Source organism: Python bivittatus, unplaced genomic scaffold, assembly GCF_059951505.1.
Source record: "Python bivittatus isolate LINGU-HERP-01145 unplaced genomic scaffold, Pbiv_v1 ctg000020_np1212, whole genome shotgun sequence".
NCBI classification, from domain to species: Eukaryota; Metazoa; Chordata; class Lepidosauria; order Squamata; family Pythonidae; genus Python; species Python bivittatus.
Window position 1 is genome coordinate 101,577,276 of NW_028277030.1, and position 21,837 is coordinate 101,599,112.

The following is a 21,837-nucleotide window of genomic DNA, read 5'->3' on the forward strand; positions in this document are numbered from 1 at the left end:
TTGGAAGCCCCTTTTGGACTTTTTGCAGGAGACAGAAAAAAATGAAATCATGATTTATGGATTTGGTGATTAGTTAAAATAATAGGTTATACAAAATATGTATGTTAAAATATAGCTTAAGGGTAAGAGGTCACTATATGATTCATTTATATCTGCTGTATAAGAAGTCAGAAGTCATTCTTTTTGTAATTTTTTTTCTTTTCCTTTAATTTTCATCACTTCTGCATTTCTTCTTTATCTTTAACTCTTTTGTTCTCCACTTTTCTTTTTGATTATTAGTTCTTGATTGCTTTTACCTGTATCTTTTTATAACTTAATAAAATTCTTATTAAAAAAGAAGTACACTAAAATGTAATACAGTTTTATACCCAGTTATACTTCTTTTTTTAGTAATTTTAGATAATGTACACCTCCTCTCCACCAATACCTGCCTACAGAGGAAGATTTTCATGCATCTGATGATGTAATGCTTACTCTGTGAAAGTTTGTGCTGTGATAAATCTGTTAATCATTACTGTTCCCCTTGGCCAAGTATGATAATATTTTAACAAACTAACTCTTGAAGAATAATTTTATATTGCAGATGGCTTAAGACTTTGACCCTTAATTGGGATATGTAGGTCCTCTTTGACAAAAGTTTCTATTTCTGTGTTTCTCACAATTTTTCAGATGCTGTTTCCAACTTTGAAATTTCAGGTTTTCTTGAAATTTGGCAACAATTAAATACCTATAATATTGCCTACATGTGTGAGTGACATTAGATGTTTGTCTTTGTATGTTTCTCTGGGAATAAATTCCATTCAATTTAGTGGACCAACTTCTGAGAATAGACACAAAGAGTAGCATTATGTCTATTTATAAACAAAATCATTTCCTAAACAGCTCTCTGATGCCTTAAGAGTCCATTTTTGGATGCTTCATTTTTCAAGGAGAAATTCGAAAGGAGAATTTCTTTTGGAAAAGGAGAAAACCTGCAAATGTAACATTTCTTGTATTTCTGAACTAGAGAATAGTTACATGCTTCATTTCAAAAGGGAAACTCAGGAGTGTTTGGAGGATAGTTAAACTGGCCCAAACACCCAAGTAGCCCTTTTTGTCCATTATTTGCTCAAAGGACCCTGAAGTTTTGATGATGCAATAGTCTCAGAGCCCCACCCTAGCCTCCATATCAGTTGGCTGTTTCAGGCAGAGAAACCCTAGATGCAGATGTCCAATTGGATTTGTGAATCCCGCTCTTGTGTTCTTTGTCTCTGGTCTTATGTGGAAGGAAACTGCATATTTTTGGCAGCAGGTACAGAGATGTGATACACACAGCCCATGCATTCTTTTAATTAGGCTGGCAGACCTGTGAAGGGGACAACAGGTTGAACATCATTTGCATAATTGCTGCTATGGGAAGTTGGGAACTAATTATTTGTAGGAATAATTAACCCAGGACTACTATTTTATAAACCTGACTTTGTCCATCCCATTGGTAAGGGTGGGGAAGTAAAGCAAATGTCAGTCAATATTAGTGGACATATAGAGTAAATTTAATGTGTGGCTACATTTTCTGATAAGGCTTGCTGTGGAAGGGGAGAAACAGCTACATTAAATTAGTTATGTTGGCTACCAGGCCAAGTGGCTTTGAAATGAACACGTACACCCTGTCAGAGGAAAAGGACGTTGTTATAATTAAGGTCTCTGGCAGAAATCCCGACTCTACTGCCTGACCTGGCCCAGCCTATTGACTTAGCTGGATGGGAAATAACAGGCTGAGGAAGGGTGGGAATGATAGATCAAGGCGTTACAAGGAATTGCTGCATGTTTGTAGAAAACACCAAAATTACTAAGGCAAGAATAGTTCAGAAGAAGTCTGGGTATAAGGTAAACAAAGTTTTCTGGAGGGAATTCCCGATGGTTATCTTGATACATAATTTTCTAGAGATAAAATATGACAGCTCTACTTTTTTGTTTCCGAATACACCCCTCCCTCTTGAACAATGTTTACAATCCTGACAGGAAATTTTGAATAATAGGGTAATTTTTTTGTTAATACGAATTTTCACCAATTACATATTTTATTTTATTTTTTTTCTGCTGTGAACAATATAGAATATCCCCCACAATCAAAATGTAGCAGCACTTTATCATCCGGTCCTCTTGTCCAGAAATTTGTGCAGGCATTCCTAGAATACATGTTCCTAATTGCTATCCTTACTTAGGGCAATAATACGTACTTGAAAAATGTATGATATGCAAAAGATAGAGGATTGTGAGAGAAGGCTGACAGGAAGGCTGTCAAAAGGAAGCTTGCATGTACTAGAGGTGTGCAAAATATTTTGTGGTCAGAATTGCCCATTTCAAAATTGGACCACTTTGGGAAATCTTGGAGTATCCCGTTTCAAGATCAGAGTGGGACGTTGGAATACACATGCATTTTATTCTTGCAGCAACCCTGTACTTAAACTAAAGGGTAATGAATGAAGCTTTGCAGTCCTAAGAGAATAGCCTAACCATCATGCAGCATTGGCTTTTAACATGCACATTTAAGGAAAATTTAAGTCAATTAGGCCAAACATTTTAATGATGATTTTTTTTTCACATTAAAATAAGCTCCTTGACTTATCCAGCATTCTGTTTTTCCACAGTGGCCAGTGGAAAGACATGAGGGAGTTATCTGCCCTCTGTCACTGTTGTGTAACCATTTTTAATTCCATGTAGACTTCCTCTGAACTTAATTGTAGCCCTAGAGGAACACAGATAAAATCCATATAAATCAAATCAACAATACAATAAACAAATACATTAATAACTGCAGTCATCTAAAAGCAGCAAAGGCTAGAACTGGCTTTGCTGGAGATTTAACAGTGCCATAGAGATAAAACTACTTAAAATGCAGCATGGCATAAAAATATAAGGATTAAAAGTCTTGAGCAATTAAGAATGTTTTTGCCTGTCATCCAGTGTGCAAAAAAGACATTAAGGACACTCCTTAATAAAAAGGCCTGCTGGTAAGTAACCACCTACCTTATCTTAGCAGGCAAGATTTCTCAATGCAGGACCTCCAACCATGTTTAGGATTGTGAAGGAAGAAATACTACTTAAGCTACTGTGGCCATAAGTCTAGTGAAGTAGGATTGATCAAGTAGGATTGATCACTGTAACTTCGGAGAGCTTTCTCCAACATGATTATGATGATGGCCATTGTCACATTTTGTTTGGAGTATCGATACACTTCCTTGTTTCATCAAGGCCAAATGTATTTTACTTGAGATGGAGGACTAAATATGTTCTGAGCTAAGTCACAGCATCATTGCAGGCAACAGCTGGATGATAGAAATCTCCTGGACTTATCGAACAAAGGTCTTTGAATGTTGCTATCATACAAAGCAAAATTGGACTTGTGGCCAATTCTGTTTTTTCCTTAATGAGATTAGGGGCAATTCTCATGAAATGAATATGTAATATAGAAAAAGAAAAAGAAATGTTGTATGCTCTTTCTTTAGCTTTTTAAGCTAACATCCTGATCTTTGAAATAATTTTTAATTGTTTTTCTGAACATCAGCCCCCCTTCTCTTTTACTTACAAATGTACTTCCTCTCCTTCAGTGGATCTATTCTAGTTTCAAAGTTCACATTTTTGTGGGGTTTATGAACAGTAGTGACAGTAGTGATATATGAAAGAATATCTCAAGGAATACAGTATTATAGGTGTGACTGATGAAATGCAGGAACAATTGGAGCAGAAAATGAAACACCCTTTTTGCTGGAAGGAATACCTGAATAGTTCAGGCTGAGCAGTAGTACAATCAGCTTACAATATTTCTCCTAGCACAAGCATTTGTAAAAACTAATGTGCTCCTTATTTCTAATTTAAGCTTTTAGAATCCACAGCTAATGTCTTCCCACTCTTTCTGTCACTAACTCATTTGCTAACTTACTACTTACTTACTCACTAACTTACTCATTTGCACGTAACTGCCAAACTTTACGGGTTTTTGGAACTATGAATTATGAATGCTGCAACCTATACAGACTGTGTTTATAAATTTCCAGTAGTGTTCATCACCCTGTGATTTCATCAGTGGTCTCTATTTTTAAAACCTCCAGACGCACTTAGGTGCCTATGTTCTGCAACAGTCAAGAGGTTAGAATTTTCCCTTCATAGAGAATGCTGACTCCAAGCGTGGGGCCGGGCTGGATGCTGGAAAACTTTACAGCGTCTAAATATAGATTATATAACGTAGAAGAATACAGTCAACCTTTTACTGCTTTGCTGCTAGATAACTGCAGTACATGTGTGTCATCTGTAGATTTTCTCCAACACCTGGTCAGAATAGTATTGAAATAGAACCAAATAGCTACAAGAAACCTATTTAACGGGGTTTTCTGAAGGCCATCCTCTTGCCTTTGATTTAAGCATGGAAATGAGCGTGAGGCTTTGTAAATGCAGCTGTTTAGGATATCATGCCCCAGTCACTATATAGGACTGATAATGTAAGTAGATTTAGGCTTTGATTCACTACACTAATTTGCCTGCTGTAAATTACCCTTTGCCCTTTAAAAACAGGTCACTAGGGCCTTCTTACTACCAAACAGCAAGGAGGAGATTGGACAGCTATAACTTTTTAATAAAAAAATATGTTTCTTTACTTCCCCTTGGTGGTGTTTTCAGATTGTAGAAATACTATTGGAGTTTTGAGATTCTCAGCTAGGAAATTTCTTGAATCGCTCTGTATTACTCTTGAGGCTTGGTCTGAACACTGTCCAGGTAGTCAAATATCAAGCAATGTGCCATATCTGAATGGTTTTATGGACTGAAGTACTTATTTGATCAATAAGCCACTAGTTGCCCATTGAGGAGGAATTCTCCATCTTTTCAGCAGATCTGAAGGTCTTCTGGTTGCAAAATAGGGAAATCAATTTTAGGCTGCATCAACAGAAGTGTAATTCTACATTATGGAAAATAATGTTTCCACTTGAATCTCCTTTGGTCAAAGCCTGCTCAAATACTATGTCATCTTGGGTAACACACTTTATGAGGAGTTAGAAAAATTGGAATAATTCAGAGAAAAGCAACAAAGGATGATTACGAACTAGAAGCTAAGTCCTATGAAGTGAATGAAGGAGCTGTATAGGTTTAGCTTTGAGAAAAGGTTACTGAGGGGGGATATAATAGCACTTTTTAAATATCTGAAAGGATATTACACAAAAGAAGATCAAGACCTATTCTGTTTTATTTTAAGTGCAGGACATGGATTGAAATTACAGGAAGTTAGAATTCAGTCACAAGTAAGACAAAACTTGCTAAAAGTAAGAGGGGTTCAGTAGTGGAGCCAATTATCCAGAGAGGTGATATCCTTTCCCCTTTGTTGGATATATTCAAGTAGAAGCTAGACAGCCATCTTCTCTGGGATGGTTTAATTTGCATGCCTCCATTGAGCAGGAAGTTGAACTTGGTGGCTTGAGTGGGCCCTCCCAACTCTTTAATTTTTCCTTGGAGTCCTATGAATACTTCTGATGGATAGAACCATGTACAGGTAGTCCCCAGTTTACAAACGAGTTCTGTTCCCAAGATCTGTCCTTAAGTAGAATTTGTATCTAAACCAGTACAGTATACTGTATAATACTGTATGAGTAGTATTGTGTAATTAACTCGAACCACTGTATATTTAACTCAAATTTTGCTACAATAGGCTTCATTCTTAACTATGGGTCATCCTTAAACCGGGCATTGTTAGCCCAGGGACTACCTATATATAGTTTGTTCACCTGAGGTACTGACCATGGTGCTGTTTGCACACTTAGTTAATCACAGTAACAGGAGAAAGCATAGTTATAGAGCTGTAAGGAGGGCACATAGGCTGTCAAGTCCAAGCTTCTGTTTCATGCAGGAATCCAAACTAAAGCGAAGCAGAATATCTGCTTGTAATATGCTCCCATGTTGATGCCTTGAATTAAGTGAAGTGAAATAGCATTAACAAAGAGGTTGGTGTTACTACTGGATGAGAAAAAAAATACCAACTTTATGTCACGTTAGTGAGCATTAATCAGATTGAAAGATACTCATCTGTATGTTGTGGCAGAGCAGCCTTCCCCAGTGTGGTGCTCTCATAAATGTTTGAACAACTCCCTTAATTCTCAGCTGTAGCAAATGGTTTTGCTGGCTGGGAATTTTGGGACTTGTGGTCTTGACATACTTCGAGAACATTAGCTTGGGAAAGATTGAACATGTTAGCTAGTGTTTATTAGCAACGGCTACGTTAATGTAAAAAAGAACCAAAGGTTCTCAGGAAGCATGGTATAGATTCATTTTTTTCCCAAAGGTTGGAAGTGTGCAAAGCCAATTGCTTGCTGTTCATTTTGATTTCATTTCTTCTTCAACTGTATGTGTTATGCTGTTACCTAATAATAACAAAGGCTTGATAGTTTGCTTCTGTGGGGCTGCTTGGAGGTGCATGATCCCACACTAAACCTCTTGCGTTCATAAGAATGGGCCTTAAAAGTCCCTATTAATTCTGTGGACCCCAACTCTTCCTTCATGCAAATATCCAAGAAAGTTAGACTCTTAGAAGTTAAACTCTTTTCTTTATTTCTGTTAAATCGATCAGCAAGTTTTCAAAGAAAGCATAAAATAGATTAAGAAGAAACATCAGGAACCAAATGATGATATTTTGATTTTCTTGTTTTTTAAAGAGCTGGCATATTTGGACATCCCTGACTGCAGCTTATTCGATGTGGCAACTTAGTTCTAAAGCTGCTGTTGTAAAGGTAATGTTTGTCGTGCATGTGCTTGGTCTTCACAAGGGCACAAGGCAGCCTTGTTCAGGCAAATAAACAACATAGTGTGTCTTAGGGCTGATTAAAGTGAACCAGTTACAGCAGCCTGCCTGACAAAACTCAGCTGTATTGCTGTTGATGTAGCACTGAGTGATTCTATTCACCTGCCACCTTCTTCCCGTCTTCCCTTGTGCTCAGAGGAGCCAGTATTTTGAAAGGCAACTTTAATTATTTATACTCAAAATGTAGTTTATTCTGCAGATTAAATGAAAAGGATGAAAAACTTTGTGGGGGAGGGGGAATAACACAAATAAACCTCCAAGCTGCTAGACAACTAGTCCCTTAAAAGGACAAAATATGCAGGATCGTGTGGACTGCACAGATCCTTCCTTTCAGACTCCTGGCAGGAGGCTTCCTGTTTGGATGTATGGCTCACAGTCTGTGTTGTGTGCTAAGATCCAAGCATTTCCTCCTCTTTTCCCCTCCTTGGCTTTCTGTAGGCAATTGAGACTCTTCACTCAAGAAACCTTTCAAGCACAGAGTTGCTATCAGAATGTAAATTGGAAGGAATATATTAGATGACCATGCTGTCTACCCGGCTGGCAAGTATTAGCCCTTAGACTTATACAAAGTCGTAGGTCTACTCAGAAGTGCTGCAGAATATTGATTCCAATAGAGGCGAATATGTGTAGCTCAGGGTTGAACTGTGGAGTCCTTGGGGCTCTCTGAGCTGGTTCTTTTCTTGCAAGTATTTCGTTACCCGGCTAGGTAACATCTTCAGTGCTAAAATGGGCTGGGGTTTGCTCTCTGTTTATAAGCTGTGGCCTACCTTGCCAGTGCTGGTAGGGGTGGGGGTTTTGTTTTTCTCCTCTGGAAGTTCCTTAATCTCACAACACACGGACAGACTCAACCATAGTTTTAACTGGGAAACTGTCAGCATTTTAGACCAAGCTAAATCCAAATATGCAAGAGAATTCTTGGAAGCCTTGTATTCAGACAAAGCAGCAATTAACAGACGCATAGAGATAAACAGCATCTACATGCTATTCAGAAGAGACAAAAGACCAGAAGATCGCTTCACCAGCAATTATCACCCAGCGAAGCAAAGGTTACCACCAGGCACACAATCAAGCAGTCAACATATGCTAATCAAGGAACTACCAGAGGAGCAAAACAAAAAACCCCCACCCCTACCAGCACTGGCAAGGTAGGCCACAGCACATAAATAGAGAGCAAACCCCATCCCATTCCAGCACTGAAGATGTTACCTAGCCGGGTAATGAAACATTTGCAAGAAAAGCAACTTCAGAGAACCCCAAGGACTCCACAGAATATTGATTAACTGGTGGCCAGTTCACACAATAATATGTAGCGTAAACAACATCTTGCTGCTAAGTATCATAGACTGTGATTAGACTAGGCATTCATTTCTGCTAATTACTTGTGTTCTACTATCAAGGGCACGTAGCCAGTTTCAAGGCAGGGAGGAAAACCTACAACACCCCAAATGCTAGGGAACTATAATTTGCTACCTTGGCCATGTTATTGTCAGATCATGTAGTTCCACTGTGTGAATGAAATTCCACAGGGCTCTCATCTCTAGGGATTAGATGAGTTAGGAATTAATAAGTAATTTGCAGATGACTTTGGTTAGTTTACAGTTAATTTATTTGACTCATTAGCAAATTATAGGACAAGAAGATTTGGGCTGCCTACTTGAATTTTTGAAGGTGCATATTGTAGGCGTGGAAACAAATGCAAGCTCTACTATTTTGGGTAAACCAGTTAGTCATACCTTTCTATATTTTACCAAATTAAATTCTGGGAAACCACTGAAACAGCAGTGATTTTCACTGACAAACCAGCTCTGTGGCTTGCAGTTCAGCTTGACAGCTGGGGTGCAGCACTAAGCTCTTAGCTTTTAAATCTGTATTACATTGCTGATTTTCAAACATGTCCACCAGCTTGTTTCAACTGTTCCTAGTTATGTTTGTCTACAGCATAGAGTTGCATGCAGTGCAAAACAAAATATTTTTAATTTTAACTGAAATCAAAAGCTCAAGTTTCCAGTATTTTGGAACTGTGACGGAGGAGGTACAGTATATAGTGGAATAAGCCATTGCTTATTGTTGCAGGGATTTCACCTGTTGGTCATCACTCAAAAGATCCTGAATAATTGTGGCTTTAGACTGTTGTATCTTCTTCCTATCCTAGCTCTTTTGCAGGACGTGGTGGCAGATATGATTTATAAAGACTGTGTTTTGGTCCATCCACAGTTTCATTTTGGGGCTTAATTTTCAGTAGTTTATTTAATACAGTTTAGAGCCTGCCCAACTCTAAATGATTCTGGGCTGCTTGCATTAAAATAAGTAAGAACAACAAAAAAGCAACAGATCATAAGCGCCCAGAAGGCAAACTATATATAATAACAAAACATCCTACAAAGGCTTAACCACCACTCTGGGAGAATAGCCAAGAAACAATTAGAAATAGACAGTCCCACAAATAGTTAGGCCCTATACTGTGAAGGACTGTATAGGTGATAACATCTTGAATTGCGTGCAGAAGCCAACTAGTAGCTGGTGCAGCTTACGGAGCACCAACATCACATGGGTAGAGTGTGGCATGCACATCACTGCCTATCCCACCACAACCTGGACCAACTGTGGTTTTCTGAGTGGTTTTCAATGGCAACCCCATATGGTGTGCATTGCAATAATCCATTTGTGAGGTGACTATATCATAATTGATTGTCTGAGAGGCCTCCCAATCCAGGAATAGGCATAACTGGTGCACTAGATGAATCTGTGTAAAGGCCTTCTTGGCCACAAGTGTTACCTGCTTTTAAGCAGTATTTGTAAGTCCAAGACAACCCCCAAATTGCACACCAGTCTTGAATGTAGAATCCCATTCAAGACTAATTCTGGAAAATCCTTAGAACTGGGAGCCACATCCACTCAGTCTTGTCAGGATTGAGCCTGTTCCTCTCCATCCAGGCCCACACAGTCTCCAGACATTGTGACAGGATCCTGATGGTATTTTTTGGTTGGCCCAGGATAGAGATGTACAGTTGAATAGCATCAGCATACTGATTATACCTCACTCCAAACCAACAGACACCCTCACCCAGCAGTTTCATACAGATGTTAAGCAAAAGATAATGTTGAGTTCTGAGGCATCCCACAAATGAGTAGCCAACAGGCTCAGTCTCTTCCCCCATCAACATCAACTGGGACCAACTACCCAGGAGGGAAGAGAACCATCACAACATGGTCCTCCTGACTCCAAGTCCCCTCAGCCAGTCCAGAAGAAAACCATGATCAATAGTATTAAAAGTTGCTGAGAGATCAAGAAGCACTAAGAACGATGCACCATCCCTATCCTGACTCTGTCAAACGTCATTGACAAGTATGATCAGAGCTGTCTCTGTACTTTACCTTGTCCTGAAATGGATCCAGATAATCCATTTCTTCCAGGATCCTCTAGAGCTGTTGCCTAACCACCTTCCCCCAAAAGGGAAGGCTGGAGACTGGATGGTAATTGTCCGGAATTGTTGGTTCATCTGTGGTTTCTTGAGGGGGTGCACCACTGCACCACCTCAAAGAAAGGTGAAAGGAACTACTCCCTCTTTCAGAGAAGCTGATACTACCACATGGACCCAATCACAGGTCATCTCCTGGACAGCCTTAACAACCCAGGAGAGATCTGGATCTAATAAACAGGTGACCAAGCTTGCAGTCTGAAGGACCCTATCCACTTCATCAGGTGTCACAGGCTCAAACTTAATCCAGGTAACCCCACAAGATTGTGTCCCAGAAACCTCAACCAGATCTGTCCAGTTGGAGTCCAAAAATGAGCAGTTCTGAGTAACTTTCTGCCAGATAGTGAGAATATTCTTCACATTGGCCCTGTAAATATTCCTGTGGCTCATCCCACCCAAACAAAGAATGAGTCAACCTAAACGGGGACACCAGACAGCCATCAGCAGATGCAATAAGGGCAGTGAAATAATGTTTTCCTGCTCCTATCACCATAATGTAATCCCAAATATGACATCTTACTCATGTTTGATCAGACTCATTCTTATCTTACTCCAAAGGTGTTCCAGATACTGTATCTCTTCTGCAGTATGTTGTATTACCTCTGGGTATCTCTTGGCTAGATCATATACTTTTTCTAACTTGTACCCAGTTCTGACACAATAGATTGTACAGTTATTTCTCTGTCCCAAATGAATAAAACTGTTCTGGCTCAAACAAATAAACAAAACTAGAATTGATTGGCAAGGCTGAAAGCTGTTTAATTAGTGGCTTGTGTTTTCCACTAAGATATCACAAGAAAATCTTGCAAGACAGTGATTATTAGTCATTTATTGTTTAATGTCGCCTGTACCTCTTTTATCCTCATTTTTTCAAAAGCTTACTTAGATGCTGTAATTATTTCTTCTCCCTCCTCTGCAGATCATGACTGTTAGATAGCATCCTACATCACGATGACTATGGCTCCCCGAAAACGGAGTCGTCATGCTTTGGGGTTTCTTTGCTGCTTTGGGCGGAGTGACTTGCCTGAAATCAACCTCAAGGACAATAACCCTCTGCAGTTCTTGGAGTTCTCAGTGCCAATCCCACCAGCAGAAGAACTGAATGCAAGGTTCTCCGAGCTTGTGGTAAGTACGTTTAGTTTTCTGGGAGGAGATGTCTCAAATTTTATCTTGAGTATCTCTGTGTTTAACATCTGAGTTAAAACTTGAAAGAAATTCCAGCTCTTCGCACCCTCTGGGTATCTCTTGGCAGAGGAATATGGAAATTCAATGGCATTAGAGGTAAAAGTATGTGCAAGTGACACAGGCTGAATCACGTTTGTATAGACAGGAGTGGCAATCATCCAAACCTAATTTAGTATAGCATATGATATGAATCTGCCAGTTGTTAGTCATTCAGATTCACGATAGCACTGGTAATATGGAATTATTTGCTGACCCTTCAGTTTGTGGAAGAATAAACACTTTTACCCCACGCCTGAAGTTCTCTACATGGTTTTTTGTTCCTTTGTTTTGCAAGGGAGAAAGCGTCATGTGAAGTGACTATTGTAATCTGGACTGAATCTAAGTGGAAAAAAGGCAGAAGGATTCACGACAGTGGTAGTCTGGAATAGAAACTAGGATTATAGGTTGCAGAATCTGCCTCCTAGGCTTATGCTTTGAACTCATTGACAGCAGGAGGCTGCATTTGTATTGATTGGTTGGGCTGAGGTTTTAATTGAATTAGAGAAATTCAATCTGAAAGTGGAATAGTGTAAATCAGTGACCTGGAAATGTTTGATCAGGTTGTGTACATTTTTTATTAGCAATTCTACTCTGCAACCCACTATTGTGCAAGGGTATTTACAAGATCAGCGCACCCCAAAGAGCATTTTGATAGTGAGCCACTAACTTTGCAGCAGCCCTTTAACGGTAGACCTCACTTACCGATGGTATATGGGACCGGGAACTCGTCGTTAAGCAACATGATTATAAGACATGACATCACATGACCATGTTGACTTACCACAGCAGTTCCGGCACTCCCAGTTGCTATCGTTAGGTGAATCCCGCGTGGTCGCAGCATCCTGCAGTCATGTGGTCACCATTTGCGACCTTTACTGCTGGCTTCCAACAAAGTCAATGGGGAAACCAGCAGAAGATTGTAAATGATTATGTGCTAGTTGCCAAGTGCCTGGAAAGCAAACATGTGACTGCAGGGATGCGGCAACAGCTGCAACTACATACTCTTTGTTTGGCACTGTCATAACTTTGAATGGACATTAAATGAGTGGACATTAAACGAGGACTACCTGTAGTAAAGGCTACAGTTTGGCCTTTGATATTTGCCATTTGCTTTGTAGAAAGTATAATACAATGCTGCTGCATTTCATTCCATTGAATGAGCCATGAGCATAGCATCACATTAAGCATCAAAATGTGGATCAATGCTCTACCTTTCCTTTTTTTTTATAAAGTGGGGGAGAATAAAATACAATCTTAATAAGAACAGGCTGACTTTCTTGTCATCAGCTCAGTAAATATTAATTGTCTTGGATGCTTTACCTGCTTTCCTGGGAAACATCTTGGCTACTTCTGCAGTGAGTCATTGGTTGACTTGTTCTCTTCCCCCCTCCTTCTTCTTTGATTTTATCATTTTAATTCTCTCCAAATTTTTGGCACGACTTTCAAAAACACCCTTTGATGGACAATGGGCTCATAGTGTGATTAGTTTTCTTTCTGCAGCCCAAGGAGAAAAAAATTCCAGACTTTCTTGATTAGATGTTCAGACACCAACCTAGCTCTAGATGTTCTAGACAAACTTTTAGGAATTTATCTAGAATTGAGCATTGTTTAGTGATCGAACAGAGGCACTGGTCTTACATGGAACTGCTTATTTATTTAGCCTTCCCCGGACAGAATGGTCTCCTTAATTTTTGTCAGTTGCCTGCTTCTTATGTCCCCTTCATGGATCACTGCCTTGTCGTGGCGAAGGGGCTTGCGTAACTCAGTGAAGCCATGAGCTATACCGTGCAGGGCCACCCAAGACGGACAGGTCATGACAGAGAGTTCTGACAAAATGTGGTCCACTGGAGAAGGAAATGGCAACCCACTCCAGTATCCTTGCCAAGAAAACCCCATGGACAATGTTAAAAGGCTAAAAGATATGACGCCGGAAGATGAGCCCCTCAGGTCGGAAGGTGTCCAATATGCTACTGGGGAAGAGCGGAGGGCAATTCCAAGTAGCTCCAGAAAGAGTGAAGCGGCTGGGCCAAAGCCGAAAGGACGTTCAGCTGTGGATGTATCTGGAAGCGAAAAGAAGGTCCGATGCTGCAAAGAACAATATTGTATAGGTACCTGGAATGTAAGATCTATGAACCAAGGCAAGCTGGATGTGGTCAAGCATGAGATGACAAGACTGAACATCGACATCTTGGGAATCAGCGAACTGAAATGGACGGGAATGGGTGAATTTAATTCGGGTGACCATTATATCTACTACTGTGGGCAAGAAACCCTTAGAAGAAATGGAGTTGCAATCATAGTCAATAAGAGAGTCGGAAAGGCAGTAATGGGGTACAACCTCAAAAACGACAGAATGATCTCAGTGCGTATCCAAGGCAAACCATTCAATATCACAGTCATCCAAGTCTATGCCCCAACCACTGATGCTGAAGAAGCTGAGGTTGACCGCTTCTATGAAGACCTACAACATCTTCTAGAACTAGCACCCAGTAAAGATGTCCTTTTCATCATAGGGGATTGGAATGCTAAAGTAGGAAGTCAAGGAGTAATCGGAATAACAGGCAAGTTTGGCCTTGGAGTACAAAATGAAGCAGGGCAAAGGCTAATAGAGTTCTGTCAAGAGAACAAGCTAGTCATAGCAAACACTCTTTTCCAACAACACAAGAGACGACTCTACACATGGACATCACCAGATGGTCAATACCGAAACCAGATTGATTACATACTTTGCAGCCAAAGATGGAGAAGCTCTATACAGACAGCAAAAACAAGACCAGGAGCTGACTGTGGCTCAGATCATGAGCTTCTTACTGCAAAATTTAGGCTTAAATTGAAGAATGTAGGGAAAACCACTAGACCACTCAGGTATGACTTAGATCATATTCCTTGTGAGTACACAGTGAAGGTGATGAATAGATTTAGAGGATTAGATTTGGTAGACAGAGTGCCTGAAGAACTATGGACGGAGGTCCGTAACATTGTACAGGAGGCAGCAACTAAAACCATCCCAAAGAAAAAGAAATGCAAGAAAGCAAAATGGCTGTCTGATGAGGCTTTACAAATAGCTGTGGAAAGAAGGAATGCGAAAAGCAAGGGTGAAAGGGAAAGATATAAGCAACTGAATGCAGATTTCCAGAGAATAGCAAGGAGAGATAAGAAGGCCTTCTTAAATGAACAATGCAAAGAAATTGAGGAAAACAATAGAATGGGGAAGACTAGAGATCTCTTCAAGAAAATTGGAGATATGAAAGGAACGTTTAGTGCAAAGATGGGCATGATAAAGGACAAAAAAGGCAGGGAGCTAACAGAAGCAGAAGAGATTAAGAAGAGGTGGCAAGAATACACAGAAGAACTATACAAGAAAGATCTTAATGTCCCTGATGTCCACGCTGGTGTGATCGCTGACCTTGAGCCAGACATCCTAGAGAGTGAAGTCAAGTGGGCCTTAGGAAGCATTGCTAACAACAAAGCTAGTGGAGATGACAGTATTCCAGCTGAGTTATTTAAAATACTAAAAGACGATGGTGTTAAAGTGCTGCACTCAATATGCCAGCAAGTTTGGAAAACGCAACAGTGGCCACGGGATTGGAAAAGGTCAGTTTATGTTCCAATTCCAAAGAAGGGCAATGCCAAAGAATGCTCAAACTATCGCACAATTGCACTCATTTCACATGCTAGCAAGGTTATGCTCAAAATCCTACAAGCTAGGCTTCAGCAATACATGAACCGAGAACTACCGGATGTACAAGCTGGGTTTCGAAGAGGCAGAGGAACTAGAGATCAAATCGCCAACATTCGCTGGATCATGGAGAAAGCACGAGAGTTCCAGAAAAATATCTACTTCTGCTTCATTGACTATGCAAAAGCCTTTGATTGTGTGGATCACAACAAACTGTGGCAAATTCTTAAAGAGATGGGAGTACCAGACCACCTTACCTGTCTCCTGAGAAATCTGTATGCAGGCCAAGAAGCAACAGTTAGAACCAGTCACGGAACAACCGATTGGTTCAAAATAGGGAAAGGTGTACGACAAGGCTGTATACTGTCACCCTGCTTATTTAACCTATATGCAGAGTACATCATGAGAAATGCCAGGCTGGAAGAATCACAAGCCGGAATTAAGATTGCAGGGAGAATCATCAACAACCTCAGATATGCAGACGATACCACCCTAATGGCAGAAAGTGAAGAAGAACTAAAGAGCCTCTTGATGAGGGTGAAAGAGGAGAGTGCGAAAGCTGGTTTGAAACTCAACATTAAAAAAACTAAGATCATGGCATCTGGACCCATCAATTCCTGGCAAATAGAAGGGGTAGAAATGGAAGCAGTAACAGACTTCATTTATTTGGGCTCCAAGATCACCGCAGATGGAGACTGCAGCCATGAAATTAAAAGACGCTTGCTCCTTGGGAGGAAAGCTATGGCAAGCCTAGATAGCATATTAAAAAGCAGAGACGTCACCTTGCCGACAAAGATCCGCATAGTCAAAGCTATGGTTTTTCCAGTAGTAATGTATGGCTGTGAGAGCTGGACCATAAAGAAGGCGGAGCGCCGAAGAATTGATGCCTTTGAACTGTGGTGCTGGAGAAGACTCTTGAGAGTCCCCTGGACTGCTAGGAGGTCAAACCAGTCAATCTTAAAGGAAATCAACCCTGATTGCTCATTGGAAGGATCGATAATGAAGCTCAAGCTCAGATACTTTGGTCACCTAATGCGAAGAGAGGACTCTTTGGAAAAGACCCTGATGCTGGGAAAGATTGAAGGCAAAAGGAGAAGAGGACGGCAGAGGATGAGATGGTTAGATAGCATCACTGAAGCAATGAGCATGAAACTGAGCAAACTCAGGGAGGCAGTGAAGGACCGGAAGGCCTGGCGCAGTATGGTTCATGGGGTCACGGAGAGTCGGACACGACTTAACGACTAAACAACAACAACAAAGCTTCTTATGTGCAATTTAGAGGCAGCAGATCATGTAATGGAAAATTAAACCATTGGAGACCTTTTCTGTATTTATGTGCAAACATACTGCCGCTTTGTGTGAGATGGGCATCCATATAAATATTATATGAATTTGACAAATAAATAATAAATAATTTTGTCTTGTTTCCTCTCTGACTTTTGAGAAATTTTATTTTGTCATCTTGTTTCTAGGTAAACTTATTTCTCCTGCTACACATTATATTGACTCTTTGCTTGATATCTGATCAGAGTTATCTTCTTTTATGCCCTGATAGCAGATGAATATTGGATTGTCTGGTGAGCTACTGCTAGTTTTGACTAAAACACCTGCCTTGAACCCAGCAGTCAGCTTTCTCTAGTATTTGACATCTTTCTAGATCTAGTAGAACTTTTGTCCAGTATGCTCAATGACTTCAGGAATATATAAGAATTTTTAGTAATCTTCTTTATTCTATTTATATTTTAATGATATTTCATTATTGTGTGAGCTGTCTTTATACAATCAGCTGAAAGCAAGCATAGAAATAAATAATGGTAATAATAATTAAAATTATTCTGAGCACTTGGACAAGGATCTGCTCTTATAAATTGGTCATAAATTCTCCTACATTAACCAGACTCTGCTGAACCATGTTTTGAGATTCCTTTAGGAAAGAGGAAAGTCAGCATTCAGAGAGAATGCTTTATAACTGAAGTAGTTTATCTTGAGAACTTTGCCTATCTAGGCCTTGCCTTAAGATGGGCTCTCAGATGGAAAGGAACTTCTTGAATTAGTGTTGTCTCTCTCTCTTTTGGCATTCTTGGAACAATGCAGAAAGGCCTCCCTGTACTTCAGAGGATGCTGGCAGGGTGTATCTGTACCCCATCAGTTGTGAATCTGGCCCAAGGCCATAATTCTAGTGTATCTTGGCTAGCTCTCCATTTTTCTCTGGCATGAGTCACATTGCTTGTAATGAAGTGCTTTTGCAGTTGGTGGTCTGTGCAAAATGTGCCAAGCTGGTTGTATGTCTGCTGGCAGTGTTGGCTGTTCTAAGAGCATATGTTTTTCTTTGTGCAGATTTACTGACTGAAGAAGAAATAGGAGAATCTGCAAGATTTGCTCCCCACTTCTTTCCCCTAAACTTTCGAGTGTTATAAATTGCCATAACGCTATAGAATTTTGATTTGGGTTTTTCCAAGGCCTTCTGGAATATAATATAATAGGTGGCAACAATTTGGTTTATAACATCCTTTGATATTGCAGATTTCACAAATTAAATCAAACATTTCCCCAATAGATTGAAACATGAAACTAAAATACAAATATTGCAGTGTTAGATGAGGAAGTATTGTCGGCTAGAAGTCAACATAGAAATGCAAACAAAGCTTCTGGGGAAATAATAGCAATAGCAATAATAAAGGATAAAATCTAATTGTAGACTGTGGGATCTACTGCATTGCAGCTCTTTTCTGTTTATAGCTTTTTTACTTTTATTAGAAGGTTGTTTTTTTAAAAAAATATAACATTGGGGGTATAAGTACACAATAAATCCCTCATAAAGTGAGGCATCAGCCAAACCACAATTAGTTTGTCAGGAATTCATCATGATTTAGAAGCATTTTCCCAGCTCCTCTTTATTTTTGTTGTCTCTCTTGTTGTCTCTTATAGATTATTACTGTGAGTAACATGGGTGTCTTCTTGTTTTACTTTTGCAATCTGGTCTGTAATTTTATACAAAAACTTAAAACACCCTGGCAGACCTCCTACTCTGTGATGGTGTGTATTTTAATTAATGTTTGATTGCAGAATGATACAAAACTAAAAAGAGAAGGTTAGAATTTTATTTGTTTATCATGTTTTATAATCCTGTTCCACTTTGGGAAATCTCTGGGTAATTTACATGCTGTACAGAATTAAGCATTATTGTTATCTTCAGATCCTGCCAGTTGTGTGTTTGACTCCAGCTCTGATATCAACTCTTATTTTTATGAAAGTTCTCCCATGTATACATACACAGCCTGTGTGTGTGTGTGTGTGTGTGTGTGTGTGTGTGTACGTAGACCAGTTTGGTATAGTGGTTAAGGTGCTGGTCTAGAAACCAGGAAACTCTGGGTTTTAGGCCTGCCTTAGGCATGAAAGCCAGCTGAGTGAATTCGGGCCAGTCACTCTTTCTCAGCCCAACCCAGTCTTTTGTAGCATAAGAATGAAGGTGGGTAGGCTCTGTTCTGATTTTAGTGGTAGCCAAATTCCTACCCTGACTCCGTGTCATCATCTCACATTGGTCAAGTGGAAAGGGTTGTGTATATCCTTAAGCTACTTTTTAAAAATTGTTTTAAAACCTCTGAAGTCTTAGCATACTTTCCCCACCCCTCAGTCTACTATTGTTTTATATCTGTCAATCAATAAATCAATTCCAGGAGCTGAATAAAGTCCAAATAAATAAATATAAAATATAATAGGCCATCCAGTCAAGCTGGTTGGAGGATTTAGAAAATATGCAAAAAAGTAATCCTTCGCATAGTGATAATTAACTTCTAGAATCTACCGCAAGATGTAATGATGCCACTAACTTGGAGACCATTTAAAAGGGATTGGATAAAGTTATGGAGGACATGTATAGAGCATATATTTCTAGGCCATTCTGTCCAGCTGAGTTACTGATCTGCATGAAGTACAAATTAAAATGCCTTCTATCCATTCTTACCTTTTGTACTCATAGGAAATGCTGCGAAATATTTGATGCAACAGCTAACTGTAAAAATGTGTGGCTATGCAAAAACCAAATGATGATGGTCACAGATTCAATTATGTGCACTATGTCTTTTCTGGAATGATGATTGTGATGGTAGGGAGGTACACATAAAATTACCTACTTGTTATGTTGCTTCATTTGCAAGTTCGTGTAAAGTTGTGTAGTCATCCAGTTTGAAGCTCAGTTTTTCCTGAATGGTCAGCTGTCATTGGTGGCAAGGGCTCTTGAAGATTTTACATGGATCTGAGCCACATGATTTTTTTTCAGAAATATGGGGTACCTCATAATCATGCCAGTAATGGCCATCCTGGTTTAGAGTCCCCACAGAATTCTCACCCCATAAGCGGTTCAGATGTTTAGCAGTGTGCTACCAAGCAATAGGTCACTGATAGATAAGGGATCAGATGCTATGTATCAGGAACAAGCTTCCTGGTGCCCTACAGGAAGTTTGGACATCACTTCCTTTCATCCCCAGTTGGCAAGCAACTCTAGAATTGTAGTCCATGGCATCTGAAGGGCAACAGATTGTTTGCCTCAGTGATATAAAAGCATTGGTGACTGGCACATTTGTCAAATGCTGATTTAAGTTACAGTCATTCTGTTTTAAATTGGTCATTAGATTGGTAATTTTAAGTCATTCCTTTTTTAGATTGATCCTGTTAATGGCTTTCTGTTATAATTTGCCTTGATTCGTGTTGTAAAAGGAGTTGCACATCCAGTTCTCAGGATATTTATTCAGTTGTTTACATAGGGCTGCATCCAGTAAAATGCAAATGTATTTCCATCCAGTCAGAAACTTCCCATCCAGGTCCCACAGATCTGTACAGAGGGTTCTTCCAGAGCTCTGAAACAGATGGGCTTGAGGCAGCTGGGGGAAGGAATAATTCATGTTGATTGCAGTTTCTGTTCATTTAGTGGCAAGCCAGTCATTCAACCTATTGCATTCCAGAATCTGGTGATTTCCCCCTCTCTCCCATTCTTCTCAAACACAGTAAGAAATTGTTATTCAATTAACCTGAAATTATTTCTTTCCATAATAAAGTCCTTGTGTGACTGGTTGGTGGAAAGAAGCAGCAAGAATGGTGTTTTTTTTAAGTTATCCCCATGTAATGAATTAATCACCCTTGTTTGCTGCTGAACAATAAGTCTATTTCCTCTAATTGTTGAGCAAATAGTAATGCAAAAATACACAGATTTGGCAGAAAGCCATTAGTTTCCTACTAAAGCAGATCTTAGTCACCAAATAGATACTGCTAATTATCACTTTATACAAAATGAGGTGGTAAAGTGATAGATCGTATCATTTCATATTTTAGTTGAAGGGGCAAATTCATAACTTACTTTTGAATTCTGTTGCATTTTTAAAGCTCCCTGAATGTTGAAAGTTGGAATATGGGTACGTTGGGCAGGATGAAGTACAGGTAGTCCTCAGTTAATGACAGTAATTGGGGCTGGGAACTCTGTCACTAAGCAATGCAGTCATAAAGCGTGATGTCACATGACTGCGCTGACTTACTGATGGCAGTTATGGCAGTTCCAGTTGCAGTCATTAGGCGAATCCTGCATGGTTGTTAGGTGTGATATCATTTTACTTGTTGGAAGCCAGCAGTGAAGGTCGCAAATGACAATTACATGACCGTGGGACGCTGCGACCATTGTAATTACGAGCTGGTTGCCAAGCCCCGAATCGCAATCACGTGACTATGGAGAAACTGCGACAGCTGCAACTTGGAGGACCAGCCATAAGTCTCCTCATTCAGCACAGTCATAAGTTTGAACGGTTGCTGAACAAATGGTCGTTAACCGAAAACTATCTTACAGGGGAATTTTGAAATAAAACTGTTGCTTTAACTAAGTACTCAGAAAGAATGTTCACCAAACCTACTCACCCCTTCTTCTGTGTTCTCCTTTTTGCAAGCTTAGTCCCCTTTTCTTTTGTGTGTCTTCTTACATTCTACACACACACAGAGCACTATGGGAAGGGTTGCAGCAGGACCCTGAAATATTCCTGGCTATTCTAGCAGGAAAACAGAGTTTCTGCTAGGGAAGAGATCCATTGACCTCCACCACTTTCTACAACCTTACCTTTTTAGCGAAAGAGAAAAGAGGATCTTGGGTTAGAAGTGAACCTGTGTTAACTTGAAGAAGTGCCATTTTGACTATTTGAGTGCAGGTATTTGCATTTTTAAGTACCCATGTTTCAAACTAGTTGCCTCATCCATCTGTAGTATGTGGGATGGGAAGAATATGCATTCTTTACAGTGGCCATCAACCTGTGCAGTAATTTCAAGGGTAAACTGAATTTGTGGCCTTCTAATTTCCTGTTTATACTACTTTTTGGGCAGGCTTCTGCAGTGTTTGTGGACAAAGGAACACATCCCTGTAGCCAAGCTGTAATTCATATGTGCTAAATGAGACAAGGCAGGTTTCAGCAGAGGCAAAAGCTGAACAGGCAAGATGGACAGCTGACTAACTTTCAGGATGTTGCTTGTTTACTCAGAACTAAATTCCCATTTAATTTTAGAGAGTCTTACTTTTGGGTAAACACAATATACTTAACATATTGCTTGAATATGAGGGGAAGCTGTAATGCAACTTTTTTTCTACTGGGAGTTTAATG

The 21,837-nt window shown here is 39.8% G+C and overlaps 1 protein-coding gene across 8 annotated transcripts in view; it reads left to right on the top strand.

Moving 5' to 3' along the window:
* The window catches only part of DAAM2 (dishevelled associated activator of morphogenesis 2), a 232,472-nt gene that overhangs the window by 87,432 nt on the left and 123,203 nt on the right, over positions 1-21,837 (top strand). For 5 of the 8 annotated variants that reach the window (XM_088145491.1, XM_088145498.1, XM_088145482.1 and 2 more), the window contains 2 exons: positions 6,678-6,752; positions 11,222-11,427. In XM_088145491.1, the coding sequence (XP_088001617.1) occupies positions 11,254-11,427 (174 nt within the window). In that variant the 5' untranslated portion in view covers positions 6,678-6,752; positions 11,222-11,253. The remainder of the gene's footprint in view (positions 1-6,677; positions 6,753-11,221; positions 11,428-21,837) is intronic. The other 3 variants (XM_088145510.1, XM_088145485.1, XM_088145517.1) reach the window with 1 other exon arrangement.